General features: G+C 44.9%; 1 protein-coding gene across 4 annotated transcripts in view; it reads left to right on the top strand.

Annotated features, from left to right (window-relative positions):
- LOC131130759 (inositol hexakisphosphate and diphosphoinositol-pentakisphosphate kinase 2) overlaps positions 1-15,746 on the top strand; it is a 33,690-nt gene extending 17,944 nt beyond the window's left edge. The window contains exons 15-31 of one of the 4 annotated variants that reach the window (XM_058074655.2): positions 1,288-1,373; positions 2,074-2,199; positions 5,347-5,468; positions 5,546-5,728; positions 5,809-5,950; positions 7,178-7,401; positions 7,716-7,843; positions 7,911-8,025; positions 8,191-8,298; positions 8,741-8,857; positions 9,009-9,149; positions 9,268-9,376; positions 10,550-10,702; positions 12,544-12,606; positions 13,997-14,134; positions 14,205-14,318; positions 14,422-15,746. In XM_058074655.2, the coding sequence (XP_057930638.2) occupies positions 1,288-1,373; positions 2,074-2,199; positions 5,347-5,468; positions 5,546-5,728; positions 5,809-5,950; positions 7,178-7,401; positions 7,716-7,843; positions 7,911-8,025; positions 8,191-8,298; positions 8,741-8,857; positions 9,009-9,149; positions 9,268-9,376; positions 10,550-10,702; positions 12,544-12,606; positions 13,997-14,134; positions 14,205-14,318; positions 14,422-14,513 (2,161 nt within the window). In that variant the 3' untranslated portion in view covers positions 14,514-15,746. Of the gene's footprint in view, positions 1-1,287; positions 1,374-2,073; positions 2,200-5,346; positions 5,469-5,545; positions 5,729-5,808; positions 5,951-7,177; positions 7,402-7,715; positions 7,844-7,910; positions 8,026-8,190; positions 8,299-8,740; positions 8,858-9,008; positions 9,150-9,267; positions 9,377-10,549; positions 10,703-12,543; positions 12,607-13,996; positions 14,135-14,204; positions 14,319-14,421 lie in introns of those variants that run through there. The other 3 variants (XR_009130081.2, XM_058074663.2, XR_009130082.2) reach the window with 3 other exon arrangements.
- Positions 15,747-15,994: the final 248 nt, after the last annotated feature.

Below are 15,994 nucleotides of genomic sequence, written 5' to 3'. Positions count from 1 at the left end.
ACGTCATCTGCAAAAAGCAGAGACGCAATCCTGCAGCCACCACATCGGATCCCCTCAAGGACCCGGCTGCATCCCGGAAATTCTGTCCATAGCAGAATCGATGAGAACTCTGACACGGGTAATACAGGGGAACAAACAGCCTGAATGAGGTGAATCCCTGGTACTCTATAGTATTCCCGGAGTACTCTCCACAGAAATTCTCAAGGAACACATTGGATCCTCCTCTCCAGAAGCCCTGAATAGAGAGGTACAGGAAGGCTGAGGAGTGTGATCCCATGATAGCTGGAACCCTGTGGTCCCCCAATAAAGTTTTTTTGGGGAAAAATAGGGCAAAAAGGCACAATGTAAGGAGAAAAAGCTGAAATGTTAATACTAACGCTTTGTTGTTTTTAAATGTTTCAATTCCTACTATCTAACTTTTGAAGCATTTCTTGAAATGTTGGTTTTTCAGCTGCATTTAAGAGCAGAATTTCTTTTGCCATTACTTTCTGTGAATGTACACCATTTTGCATTGTTCAGTTTGTATTTTTGCCGACGTCTCAGTGGGTGTTGACTGTCAGAACGAACGCTCTGCATCTCGATGTGTAGTATTTTTCCCTAGATGAGAAAACCTGGTCGGGTGGATGTGTTTGAAGTGGGCACCTTTGTTTTGTTGCCTTTTATTTTGCTAGCATTTTCAAATACATTTGGCATACTGGACCTTTACTGGCCTCACCTTCCTTATAAATATTCCCACACAAGGATATTGTGTGGAAATTGCAAGCATATTTTTCCCTCCTGCTTTCTACAATGTTACTTTGCATTGCTCCTCACGAGGAGCCACTCTTTACTGTGTGCGTATGCTAGTGGCACCGCCTCCTCTACAGAGAAAAAAAACGACTGTATGAGCGGTGTCACTCTGTTGGGTGTTATTATATGAAGCGTGGAGGTGCTGAACCGATGCACCGAATTTTCATTTATGTGATAGATTTTTTTTTTTTTACGAGACTCATCACATTTTAAACTCGCGAGATCTCGTAATACGACTGCACTGCACAGCCCAACACTTTACAATATTTTTCACTATGCTGTACTTTACACTACAGTACTGTGCACACTACACTGCTGGTGCATTATCGAGGGTGACTGGAATGCTTCTTGTTGTTTGGTCCATTAGTTTTAACTACATTTATTGTGTATGTGTGTCTGCCTGTGTGTGTCATGTTGTCTGTTGCCTGCCTCTCTCTGCTTGTGTATGTGCGCATGTGTGTGTACGTATGTATGTGCGTGCGGGTGTGTTCCCACCAGGTACGGTCACTTCTCAGGTATCAACAGGAAAGTCCAGTTGACGTACTTGCGTAACGGACAGCCTAAAGCCTCCAGCGAAGAGGAAGGTAACTCGTAACATATACTGGTTCAATGTTTTTCCAATTGCGGACTTTGTTTTGGTAATGGTAATGGTTTGATTTGAACATGTATACTATAGTATACATCACGTACGTATATACTCCTTGTGGCCAGTTGTTCAAATTCAAAAATATACATAAAAAACTATTTCCCCCTAAATTTATCAGCATTTTTATTCATGTTATTTATTAGTGTTATTCAGGTATTTTATTGATGGAAAGGCCCTCCCCTCTTAATTCACTATTTACCGTAAATACACCTGTTACTCTCTGCAGTTGAAATGCAAAGGAAATGCTCCCAGTCACGGACTAAGAACATGTGAAAAATTTATTACATTTAAAGAAATAAAATGAAATATTCTGGCATCTGGTAAATAATAATATGAAATAAATAATATGTGGTCATATGGAGAGCTGTATCTAGTATTATCACATCTGTCATGCACACTTGAACACCGACTGAGTAAGGAACTGCAAGTACAACATAAAGAGAACTTTATGAGTCCACGCATAAATTGAGACTCTTTTATGAGGTTTTGTCAACTATTTTGTCTCGTTCACTTTATTGTTAATTGCAAGTCGGTGGACATATGACACAATGCATCTTAGCAAATGTTGAAACAAGTGCACTTGTTTACATGTAAATAAGAATCAGCCCAAAACTTAGTAATGCTTGTTTGTTGTTCAGACTCCAAGAGGGAGGGTCCATCCCTGCTGCTTGTCCTCAAGTGGGGCGGGGAGCTAACGCCTGCTGGCCGGGTTCAGGCTGAGGAGCTGGGTCGGGCCTTTCGCTGCATGTACCCTGGAGGTCAAGGTACATGAAAAGAACTGTAGTCATAGAATCTGCACATCGGAACACTTTCTTTGTAATATTTTCTTGTACCAATCTGTACAGTATAACATAATTAATCAATAATTGTAGGTAACACACAGAGCTGCTAAAGAAGTACTATTTCTGAGATGATAAACCAGGTTTTCAGACCCCTCATAAATGAGTACACTTGTCCCTTGTTTATCATGGTTAATTGGTTACAGGATTCAATATTAATAGAGTGGGGGAAAAATCTCCTCCCATTTCATGTGGAAGTGGTAGGTTTTTGGTTTCTTAGTTTATCCTTCTTCCCCACTTCTTTTAAAAAACTTTCTTAAGTTTAGAACAATTAAATTGTGGGCTAACTCGTTAGCTCGGTAGCTTTCTATGTGCTACGAGTGACGGCCGTCTTGGGTGTAAACAAACAATAACAGCAGTGTAAAGGTGACATTAGGGGTGTTCTTTCATGTCTACATGGCTCAAAAAGGGTAAAAAATATAGATTTAGAAACAGTTTTTCTATGCTCTAACTATGAAAATATTCCCTTCATCATATTAGATGTGCCATGGCTGACTCCATGGAATGTTAAGGTAATCTAATGTAAGGTAATGTCTCATCAATTTAACATGACTGACGCTTAGGAAGCAGAATACTACATGTAACTTGTCATTGAAAATGTTTTGATTAATAATAGGCCATAGTCAATCACAGCGATTATTAATGAATATGCTTTTGTACTACACTAGTACTATAGTATTTGGGTGATGTGAGTAGAATGAACAGAATCGGTATGAAAAGCAATGAGGGAGTCCAAATTTTGAGAGGTGTGTCCATCCCAGCCATGTCCCGTCATTGAGCTGAATATCTGAAAATAATCAAAAACATTGAGACATTAAATCAAAACAAGACATTAAATCACCCGCAAGTTGCGGGGGTCATGTTGCAAAACCAACTGCAAATGACGATAAACCGAGAACAATTCAGACGCCCATAAAAATGTCTGTTTTTGACTGATGGGTCGCATCATTTTGTGTGATTTGTTGGAGTATAGTATAGTGTTTATAGGCAAGAACTACGTGATTTTTTTTTTGTTTTTATGACATTTGATTGCATCTCAGTGCAGGTTTTGATAAAATGTGGATCAGACAATGTCATTAAATAGCTTTTTGCTGTTACAAAAGGGTGCAGTGCCCCACCCCACTTTGGATGTGCAATACCACCACCCGCTACCACTGTATTGCACTCCAGCGCATGTCCAACATTTCCTTCAATCACCTTCCAAATATTTCTTTTGGAAAGGGTCCTGCCTTTTTCCAAATAGTTTCTCTCCACCACCATCAAGCATGCTAGGTTATCATTTAGCTTATCCATGTTTTTTATTGTTATCTTCTCCATAGGCTCTCTCAAACCATAAATTTTTGTGTATCAGTGCATGTCCAACTCAAACGCACAAAGTCCACACAATCTGTCCTCTTCTGTCCCCCTTTCATTCACCACAAGTGTTGCCTATTAACTTGCTGTTCTTTTTCTCACCGGTCTCTTTGCGCTGTGTAAACTACTAGCCGGTAGCCACCGGGCCCTTGGCTGCGAGTCCCCTATTGATTTTGGTAAGGGTGACCTCAGGTTGCGCTGCTCCTCCTACTTGTCCTCCACGCTCATCATCTCTCCACTAACCGGGTCCCTGTCATGAGTTTGACTCCATTTCACTCTGCTGTGGATTGTTGGTGTTGCTGTGAGACGGGTTATTGTGTCACTGATGAGCTGACACTAATCACACCCCCATTGCACCTCCTCTTTTAGCATATGGTACCTGCACTCCATCGCACCACCACTCACTGCACGGCATGCACCACTGAGACTGAAGTTACTTTGCACACGTCATGTCAAAAAATGAGGGCTCTCATGGTGGTCTAATTTTTTATGCAAAACAATGTTTTGGAAGACACGCTAGCATGCATGTTATACAGATATCAGATATTTTTCTAACCATTTGACCAGAGGTGTTGACATTTTTACTCAAAAAATAGGGGACTATTTTTTTTTAATAGTAAAAATGACTACCATCAAAATGTAGTTTTAACTGTGTACTTTGAACACCCCTGCCTTAGACCAATGGTCCAAGTATACAAATAGTCCCACCAGAGGGGGTCATCTCCCAATCTTAAGGTGTCCGCTTCGATCCTCTATCCTCCCACGACCATGTTGAAGGGCAAGTGAGTGGGGCAGTGAGCCCACAGTTGCTCCTGATACTATGCCATCAATGCCAAAGTGCTTTCGGCACTTTTAATGCAGTACTATATATCAGTCTTACTCAGATTTTATGTGCTTGCCAGTCCCTAAAAGGTGTGTGCCAGTTTTTGTGTAACATTGTAAAGCTACTTATGGAGGTCAAACTTAAGGGTTTTATTGCAGCACCACCATGTGGTATGTTTGTCAGAAAACAAATGGCACAGGCGACGCATAAGGGGTGCACATTTTGACAAATGTTCACCCCTTTTGTGTGCAGCGGTTCAGGAATAAAAGAGTGGTGTGTGATTATGACGCTGCATCTGCTGCACTTGCAGAGCACCTACCGTGTAAACCGCGCTGCATATTCATACTAAATTCAACTATACTCGGGCTTCATCCGAATCGCATTGCGCTCTCACTGCACTTCAATTGTAATCTAATGCCTCACTCCCACTGCACCTCTACTCCACTTCCTCTGCAATCACTTTTAACCAAACAACACTACCATGCCACATGCAGTGTATATCTATTCCGAGCCCATATCGGATGTAAGCGAGTCGCTCGTGCTGTAGTCAAAAAAGCCTCAAGATAGTTCATGTTGTCATCCGTCTGAAAGCAAACGCATGAGGCAGCGTGATTTGATGTGTTTGCGGTACAGACGCTTTCATCACCACCCTTAACATGCAAACGTTTAGCATCTTGTATCGCTTGGGCAGGCCATGAAGTTGTTTGTAATCTCCACGGGTACTTTCACTTTCACTGTGAAATGTGCTTTTTAGCAAGCATTCTAACCCATCCATCATGAGGCATTTGAGCTGGAAGTGGTGCTGCACCTCATGTGTTCTTTGTTATGCTGCCTTCGGGTGCAATCAAAGCAGCTTAGTTGGTCCATTCATTGCATTGTGTGACTTTTCCCCTCAGGTGACTATGCTGGTTTTCCCGGCTGCGGCCTCCTCCGCCTGCACAGCACTTACCGCCACGATCTGAAGATCTACGCCTCCGATGAAGGCCGGGTGCAGATGACGGCTGCGGCTTTCGCTAAGGTCATTAAACATGGCGGGCGAATTGTGCATCTTGAACAGTGACAACTGAACGCCACGCGGTGGTTCTATCCATGCAGGGCCTCCTCGCTCTGGAAGGCGAGTTGACTCCTATTCTGGTGCAGATGGTCAAGAGCGCCAACATGAACGGTCTGCTGGACAGCGATAGCGACTCACTGACTGACTGCCAGCAGAAAGTGAAGGCCCGACTGCATGAGATCATGCAGAAGGACCAGGAGTTCTCACAGGACGACTATCAGAAGGTGAATTGTGGCTTTTATTGGTCTCGCTATTCCTGAATGTGACAGTAACCCGTTCATGTTTATCTTATGCTGGATTTCAGCTTGCCCCAACTGGAAGCCCATCATTGGTCAACTCCATGAAAGTCATACAGAACCCAGTCGTCACCTGTGACAAGGTGTACGCCCTCATCCAGAGCCTCAACACACAAATTCGGAAACGACTGGAGGACCCCAAGTCTTCAGGCATGTTAGCGGTTGAAACTAAAGTACATTTGGCTCTACACACACTGAAGCCACGTCACACAGGAAGAGGCGTGTCAGGGCACATGCACCTGCACATCATTGTAATGCGATCGCTAGAGAATCCAAAAGTGAAAACATGCACGGCTACATTCGTGCCCATGGGAAAAAAGATGCGTCCTTTACTAAGTCCTTCCAAATAATTAATGACAGCCGCCACTTCGTACAGTAGAAATAATTGAATAAGCCTGGAAATAATCCACAAAATAAGGGAAATTCATTAATGGGGGCCACACTCTTAAAAATACTGGGTTAAAAACAACCCAATCTGGGTTGTTTCCAAAACCAACGCTGGTTAAATATTGGACCAACCTCGCGTTGGGTTATTTTAACCCAACAATTGGGTTGTACATATGACCCAACGCTGGGTTCATATTTACTACACGGCTGGGTTATTTCAACCCAGCATTGGGTTGCCAATATACCATATATATATATATATATATATATATATATATATATATATATATAACAACTCACAACATACAGTATATGTGTATACAGTGGACTATCGGTGGCTAACGGAAGCCCGCTAGCATGCAGCGGTCTTGCTTAAAAAAACCAGCACGCTCGTATTAATTCACGAGATTCTATAACTTGATATCACATAAAATGGCAAATTGACGAGATAACTGACGTTGTCCTCATAACTAATGGAAGTTTGCTAAGGTTACCGATCGATTCCCGAAGCTAGTACTCAACAGTGCTTTCACGAACTTACATTTTAACAACTTTATGAAGCTGTATATAATCATATAAAGTCAATTCTACGGTAAAACAATAGTGGGAATGTAACAAACTTTGCTCCGTGCTGAAATTCGTCTCCTCAGATGAATTGTGGGGTCCGAATGAAGTAAGTTTGTGGGCGGTGCTTTGTTGCGCATGTCCAAAATTCTACCCCAACGCTCTGGGTTGTCCAAAATAACCCAGCACAAAATAATGGAAATCACAACCCAGCAGCAAATAACTTAGCACCCAACAGAGATAACCCAGCGAATTGGGTTCTCAGAATACCCAATTCAATAAAAATTACCCAATTAAATGACCCAACAGGCTCAACCCAGCGGTTGGGTCAAAAAAATAACCCAGCATTTTTAAGAGTGCAGGAGCGAGTGGAGGAAGTCCATCACGGTACGGCCCTAAAAGAGTACTCCCTTTTCCCCCCTCTAGATCTGCAGCTGTACCACAGTGAGACCCTGGAGCTGATGCTGCAGCGTTGGTCCAAACTGGAAAGGGACTTTCGAATGAAGAGCGGGCGCTACGACATCAGCAAGATCCCGGACATCTATGACTGCATCAAGTACGACACGCAGCACAATGGCTCGCTGGGACTGGAGGACACGCTGGAGCTCTTTCGCCTCTCCCGCGCTCTGGCTGACATTGTCATACCGCAGGTGAAAGGGTCCGCTAAAGGGTCCGAGACTGTGTGCAGGTTACACCTTATCCTGCCGCCATTTCATGTGTCTGTAGCTTTAATGCTAATGAGCATTCTCTGGCAGCGTGTCGCTTATCCATCTTTTACGTCCATTTAAGCTCTTTCCCTCTCAAAAGTGGAGCCAAGGAGTGAAGGAGATGATAAACTTTGGTTTTGAATATCATTAAAATGTCACTTTTGCATATTAATAATTTATTAAATATAGGTTTCATCAGGTAGTAGAGTAAAGTAAAAGTACAAGTAAACTAATATTGGTGTTTGACCTTCTCTCAGGAATACGGCATCAGCAAAGCGGAGAAGCTGGACATTGCTCAGGCGTACTGCGTCCCCCTCATGAAGAAGATCCAGTTGGACCTGCAGAGGACGCATGAGGATGAGGCCGTCAACAAGCTCCACCCCTTGTGAGAAAGCCCCAAATATAGCATTCATTCATTCATGGATGACTAACGATGTCTAATCATTCTTCAGGTACTCTCGAGGGGTGATGTCCCCGGGTCGCCATGTCCGAACTCGCCTCTACTTCACCAGCGAGAGTCATGTCCACTCGCTGCTCAGCATCTTCCGCTACGGAGGCCTGCTGGATGTACGCACTCTTTCTTTAGGTTTGCCACGTGGTCATAAGCTGATATTGGCCATCAACTACATTACTGCTGGAAGATACACAATAAATAACACGTTTGGACAAAGTGAAAGTACCTACCAACAGTTTTACCAATTCATGAAGGTCCTACACTGTGTGTGTGTCCAGGAAGACAAAGACCAGCAGTGGAACCAGGCCATGGACTACCTGAGTGCCGTGACTGAGCTGAACTACATGACCCAGATAGTCATCATGCTGTACGAAGACAACAACAAGGTCAGTATTAGCTAATAGTAAGGCTAGCTTACAGCAAGTAGATCCCTGCTATTTGCTGGATTGGCGTACCAAGACCAACGGCCATCCATCCATCCATCCATTTTCCTCCGCTTATCCGGGTCCGGGTCGGGGGGGCAGCAGTCTCAGTAGGGAAGCCCAGACTTCCCGGTCCCCGGCCACCTCCTCCAGCTCCACCGGGAGGACACCAAGGCGTTCCCAGGCCAACTGTGAGACAAAATCCCTCCAGCGTGTCCTAGGTCTGCCCCTGGGGCCTTTTCCCAGCTGGGCATGCCCGGAACACCTCACCAGGGAGGCATCCGGACTAGATGCCCGAGCCACCTCAACTGACTCCTCTCGATGTGAAGGAGCCAGGCCAAAATTCCCAAAATAATCTACTGTATATGACAACAAGTTTAGTGTGGATTTGCGTGTGTGCAAGCAGGACCCATCCTCCGAGGAACGTTTCCACGTGGAACTGCACTTCAGTCCGGGGGTCAAAGGTTGCGAGGATGAGGAAAACATTCCTCTTGGATTTGGTTTCCGTCCGGCCTCTTCAGAGGTGCGTTCATGTGCAGTTACTGACACTTTAGGACTTCACATAAGAAAATATTTCTATTGAAAAGTAGTGTCGTCATCATTTGTTGTACTTATTGCAGAAGGTCAGGGTGAAGTAAAAATCGCAGTAATGAGTTTGTTGTCTTCTCAATCAGAATCAGGACAAAAAGCCCAACCAGGGCAGCCTGGAGGATCTCTCCCAGGACCAACCCGACCAGGCGCTTCCTGTATCTGATCCCATCAACATCCAGCGAAGGTCCCCCATGATTCGCAACCGCAAGACGGGCTCCATGGAGGTAACTCTTAGGATTCATATTTATTTGTCCCCCCCCCCCCCCTCCTTCAAGTTGTACCTGTATGTCAAGTTGGGTTCTGGAGTCACGGTGCAACTGTGTGGGTCTTAACGCCGCTCAGGTCCTCTCTGAGACCTCCCCCACCCAGTTGTCCAAAGGCTGCACATCGCACCGTCTCTTCCCTATGGGCTCGCGCCAGTCGCCTGAGATCAAACCAGCCAGCGGCCTAGGTGGGCGCCTCCTCTCTGCCTTGTGTGTGTGTGTGTGGAGGGGGGGAGTGTGAGCGATCCCAACAACTTCCTCTTCTTCTATGACCTTCCCCCCTTTTCACCTTTCTTTCTGGTAACTGTCGCCGTCCGTCGCTGTCCACAGTCGAGTGTCCTTCCCATTGTGTCCAAGCAGCGGGTGGGGGTGGAGGTGGTCTGGGCATCTCGACACATCGGGTCCAGCATGGTGCCGTCATTCCCAGGAGGCATCAAAGGCAACATGTTGTTCCTTTGCTCTCTCCAGGAGCTAATACTTGATACTTAATACTTGCTAATACTTGACTAATACCATATTTGGTTGTATTGTCAGGGTGTGATGAAATATGTTGTGTAAACAAGGCTGCGTGTAGCTTTATACGTACATTAGGGGTGGGGGGGCGTGTTTAAATGGTTCAGGTCATCAAACCAATGGAAATATTAGTACATGACAATACAACTGAACACAAAATGCAGTTTTTTCATGACAAAAATCCATATCTCCATCCAGTAGCATACATAGCATGCATCTTCCCATGTGTGGGGGACTTTATGTATGGAGTAGTATCAGTCGTATATACAGTACAAGGTTCTAAGCTACGTACATATAGGGTTACTGTACGTGGAGCCTAGGTTGCATGAACAGGGTTACATGAGGCTTAAATTGTTTAGATGAGGGTTATGTATAGCTAGCAAGGCCGCCGAGGGATCTCGCCGCTTGCCGCAGAGGTCACATGAGCAGCAGGTGTCCGTCCGCGCCACGACCTCGGCCAGCAGATCTCCGACTTTTTATAGCAGCCACACTTTGTGACTGAATGCTGGCGGTGATTCAAGCGGAGCATGACAGGACCTCCTTATTTTTTCTTCTTCCTGTTTTATTTTGTTTTTGTCTTATTTCCTTCCTCCGTCTTCCTCTTGCTTGGTGTGTGTTTCCACGTGCACACGTATGTTTGCATGTTGTTTGCCCTACCAAACACCAACACATGTTCTCTTCCAGGGTTCTTCGTGAACTTGTTATTTATAGCAACATTTTGTTATGAATAACACCACCATGTGTGTGTTTGTGTTTGTGTGTGTGATGCACTAATGCTCACCCTTCAACACACACACACACACCCTCCCCCCCTCTCCTTCCCCTCCCACCCGGCTTATGTCACACAGGCTCGCTCTGCTCTGGCCTCTTCAGTGCCTCCATGCTGGGGGTGTCCTCTAGCGCCCCCAACCTGCGGGACTACGTACGCACGCACCACCATCACCACCACCGAAAACCGCCCCTGTCCCCAGGCAGCCTGCCCTGCCAGATTGGCATGTTCGGTATGTTCACGCTGCTTTCACATGCCTGGGAAAGACCACACTTGATCGTCTCCATCCATACTATCCATACCATCCACGCTATTTGCACACACTGGTTTGGCCGTTGTCATGGTGATGGTGCTGACCCGGTGCCAGATCAGCTCAGGGTGTTCTGATTCCGCATGAGTCTTTGTTTGTGTGCACGTTGTTGAGTGAACAACCAGCAACTAATCCTCATCCAAGTGGATTTCTGGATCAGGAAAGCCTTGATTGCACAATTTTGCTTCTTTGGAGATTATATAATTATATATTTCAATTAATATAATTATAAATTCCCTCTGTAGGACTTTATGTCCCTTGGGATTACAGCTCCAACCTGCGATGCTGCCCTCAGCAGGTGACGTCTGGAATGACAGCCTTTCTGGGCCCACAACTAGTTGTTTGGAAAGGGGGGGAGGTTGTTATAGAATCAATTTACTCATATATTCATACACTATAATGAATACAATACAATTTAATTAAGTGTAATTCTATTTGTTAAAATGAATTTCAAATAAAATATTTAAATGTAGTTACTAAGTTTATTACATTTTTTTTTTCCGATGTGTTCCAGATTCCAGCTGTGGCCACCAGCTAACCGTTAACCTTTTAAAACAGGGGTCTCAAACTTGCGGCCCATGGGCCGCATTTGGCCCGCGAGACGCTAATTTGAGGCCCACCACCTTAATACCAAAGTTTAATGTTGAAATGACAGCTTTAAAGCTGTGTGCACACCGGACACAATTAACGTGATTTTGCCCCGCCCATACTGTTACCCTACCCTGTTACCCCGCCCTGTTTTGCTTTGGATTAGCAATGAAGCTAAAGGCTTATGACGCTGGGTACAAATAAATGCAGGAAATGATTTGGAATAAAACAGAAAATACACGTCAAGATAAAGCATCTCATCAAACATGTTGTTAAAGTTACCATGCTGCTCCCAGATGGAACTGAGTACGATGCTAACGTGCTAATTGGGTCAAATTATTAAGTTTCATTAATGTTCATGTTAAAGGTAAACTGTATGTGGTTTCTTACGTTTTTCTTATTTGCTGTTTTATTATTATTTTACTTATTTATTACTGATTGATTGATTTATTGTCTTTATTCTTAATTTGTTTATTTATTTTTTTAATCTTATTTTGTGTATAGGAAAATAAAAATTTGAGAACAGTGGAATGTTTTATCAGATATTTTGGTGTGGAAAACCGGAACCAAAGTACTGAAAAAGTGTAGGGTATAGCAGAAGCAAAAGCTTCCTTAGTTAGGAAGCTAAGAAGCTAGGAAGCTAACCCGTCTATGATGGCGCTAAAGTCGAATACGGAGGAGCTTTTCAAGCAATTGCAGCAGGAATCCCACTTTGACAGTCCCCCCCCCACACCCCCGACAGACACGAGTAGTTCTTCTACTTCTAGTGTTGACGTATGGTCGCTGTAGCCATATTGTACTGAGCAGCCACGACATGATGTGTGTCCAAGTTGCAGTTGTGTTTCTGTGGTTGCATTCAAAGACGCTAAAATGAATCTCAGAACTAAAACTAAAAGCATACGGGTGTAATATTTGTATTTAGTATCTGATTGGACAGTCTGCGCTAACATAGCTAAGCTAAGGTGACCCGCCGTATGTGAGAGCGTCCTCTGTTGCCTCCTGTTGGTAACACCAGCGCATCCAAGCAAGAAGTCCTAGTGCATGCTCATCAATCTCCTCCTGATCTTTTTTTTTTTCCTGGTTCTTCTTCTTCCTGTGCGTCTCCTCTTTCTCCTGTCATGTCCAAAAGGGGCGGAGCCTGCAGTAACTCCACGTTACCTGTCTTATCTCCTCAGAGCTGTTGTCTATGCCGCCAGTAAAGAGATTTTCTGTGTCGTTTGCCAGGCATCCGACTAATGGTATGTCTGCTTTTTTTGGGTAGGGTGGGGGCGGGGGGCGCTCTCGACACTTTTTGGTCTTGCATGATTTTTTTTTTTTTTTTTTAATTTTGGGACGTGGGACAAGCTGTGTTTTGGTTTGCTCCTTTCAAGTCTAACATCACCTCTTTTTTATTTGTATTCTTTTTGTTTGGCATCACTTCTCTCACCAAGCACATGATCGGGTGTCTGACTGATCGGGTGTCTGACTCATCCAACTTTTTTTTTTGCTCCTAATTTGGTGATATCTCTTATAAATGGTGAAACACCTCGGCTTTCAATGGGTTCCTCTAGAACCTTCTGTCAGGTTCTTTGTAGCAACAGCAGACCAAGATGAAGACGTGGTGAGTGTGATGATCTCACCGTGTTCTTGATTATATTATTTTTATGCAGTTGTTCAATTAAACTTTTTTATTATTAAGGGAGAAAAAATCCAAACCGACATGGCTGACCCCCGGGGCCACTGCCCCCCCCCCCCCCCCCCCCCCCCCCTTTCCCTCCTGCTCCTCATTCTCCTCTCTCGCTCCGTCCCCTCAGATGCCACAGACGAGCGTCACGTAGCCCAACTCCAGCCGGGGCGGCCCGCCGAGGTGCCTCGCCCAGGGTACATTTCCCCAGCCTGGGAGGAGGGGGCGGTGGCTGCAGCCCACCACCTGCAACACTGCCCCTACCACCTTCGCCTCCTCGGGGCGTCGCTGGTGTGCGACGACGAGCTGCCTCGGTGGTGCCACGGTCAGCCCTGCTTGGCCGGCCTGTTAGCTCTCTGGCGCTGGACGCAGGGCGAGCCCGCAGATACTGTAGTCTGCGTCCCAGCAGCCTGGCCTGTGTGTGTGTGTGTGTGTGTGTGTGTGTGTGCGGTTTGGCGTGAGGGTGTTGGTTCAATGGAGGCTTGGTGGAAATGCTCTAGTTTTCATATTAACAGATTTTTGTTTTGCACACAATCATCATCTACGATGTTAAAAGGCAAAAACCCACCCTGGCGGTGTCAATCAAATGTTATAAATTGTAATCAAATTATATAGGAGGCGTACCTAATCAATTTCAGTCTCTCTTGTGGGCCTTGGCGTTATAACATTAGCCGTGCTAGCAATGAAACCGCCAAAGTCCAACTCCATATACAATAGCCATTCATGTGACCTTGACTTGGCTGCGGATGGCACCTGTGGAACCTCTAAATGCCAACATATTAACAGTCTGTTGTTGTGATGGCCACAGCTTTACCCTGGAACAGATCATTTTTTATTGGGCTTCACCCCATCAAATGTGCATTCTCGTCTTTAGAGGTTCCACGTGTTCCACATGCCTGCTTCATGTCCTTGTAGACAAGTCTGAAGGCCTCATGGTCTTCCTGTCCTCTTCCTTTTGCCTGTAGGCTTTGAAGGCTGCTCAATGGTGCCCTCTATCTACCCGCTGGAGACACTGCACAATTCTCTCTCGCTGAAGCAGGTGGACGGGTTCCTCAACACCGTGTGCGAGAGCAGCAGCGAGGCCCACGCCAAGACCATGAAGGGTAGGTCCAAAAGTGCTACCGCTGTTTAACGCCATTAAAAAAATGCTTCATCTTTATCTGTCCCACACAGCGCTGTCCGGCCTGTTTGACTCTCAGAGCCAGACATCGCTCTACAGTCCTCAACAGCCGCTCTCCTCCTCGGGGTCAGAGACGTCTCTGCGGCCGCCCAGCCAGCCCCTTTGGCGTGAGTGTTTCATGTGTTTGTGGTTGCCATCACACGCTAGTGTACATGAACGCACCTTCCAAGGTAAGTAACCTTGTCCCTTTTGTGTGTTTGCGGGGACAAGATGGCAGCGTCCCGTCCAGTGCCGTGTCCAGCGCCGGGCCGTCTTCCCCCATGACGGAGAGCTCATCTCTCAACTTCAGCTTCAACGAGTAGACGTTTGTCACGTTGACACCTTCTATGTCTGCATCGTCACTTCCGGTTTCTTTGAAGTTGACCCCCAGCCTTTAGACTGCACCCGGGCCTGGACTAAACACTGGACTTTTTACACCAACACCAGCTGTGCCTTTTTTCTTTTACTGCTGTTTTATTTGGAAATGTTCTCGCCCAAATGTTGTTCTAATAGTTCCTAGTTTACGTCCAACAAGACCACATTAATGCTATTCGATATAATTGTCTCAGAAAGTGTTATTAGTTAGGACGTGTAACTTTTTAGTTTTCATTTTAAGGGCAGCACCACTCGACCGAATGTGTGCACTGAGCTCCAGTTTAAAAAACAAACAAAAGACTACTAATGGTAAATATCTGCGTTAAAAAAAGCGCAGGTAGATTTGTGCGAAGGGTTTATTGAACTTATCATCAAACAATGACTTGGAGGCTGGAGCACATCAGCAAACTCCTGTACAACTAGGACTGGCCTTGTATTTGTATGACTCATTACTGTAGGCAGTTTTAGTGTAATATTTATGACTGGTTTGTGTTTAATTTAATAGACATCCAAATGTAAGTAAGCCAAAGTGTTTCTTTTGGTTGATGAAGACCTCCATCTGTTTGATAGACCTCCAGTTGAACTGCAACGGCCAAATGTGGAGATTAAAAATTGTCAACAGAGTGCAGGTTCTTTTGAGCGAGCAACCTTACCGTTTGTTTTTATTTTTTTAACTTTTTTAATGACTGATCCTGAATAGCCTTTAATTTAATGTTATGGGTGTGCATTGCTTGAGTATGGAGTTATATGCTTGATATAAATGCATACACAGCAATACAGACAGATCGATCTCTAGTTTCTAGTTCACCACCAGACTCACGTTTCCCCAAGATCAGCTATGATAAGGGTTTGCCCTAAACATGGTCCTTCTTGTAAACCTAAGCCCACTGACAGATGCTCACCTTTAACACATTGTGGTCACAAGGCGTATTGTGAAATTCAGGAACTAAAGCTGTACATGTGGGAGGAAAAGGAACACCAGTAAAACCACAGATGCTCACAAGCAATAATGTACCAAAGTGGGAGCCTAAAAGGTGCAAGCGCACCCTCCCGGAGGAAGGTTTTGGCTAATGACACTTAAAACCATTGTCGTCAATGTGGAGAAACCGGGGACCAGGGCCCTAAACCAGAAACAAAGTTATCACTGACCAGGGCACTGTCAGGAATTCTATGCGTCATGGGGTCTCCACATCTCTTTTCCTTAACAGACCCATTTTATACTATTTGGCTTGAACCTGAATTTTGTTTTGGATTCATATGAATACATGGGAAATTGCTTTTTGTGGAAAGTAAGAGTGAAAAAAAAAAAAGTTGTGTCGTTTCCGCAGCAGCAGCTGTACCATTACACCACCAGGGACCGCTCTATGACTCACATCTGCAATATAACTTTAAAATACAATGAAACGCCTAACCTCACCCCTCCCAATGA

This window comes from Doryrhamphus excisus, linkage group LG1, assembly GCF_037039965.1.
Source record: "Doryrhamphus excisus strain RoL-2023G ecotype Guam linkage group LG1, RoL_Dexc_Guam_v1.1, whole genome shotgun sequence".
NCBI lineage: Eukaryota > Metazoa > Chordata > Actinopteri > Syngnathiformes > Syngnathidae > Doryrhamphus > Doryrhamphus excisus.
This window is presented reverse-complemented; position numbering and strand designations above follow the sequence as displayed.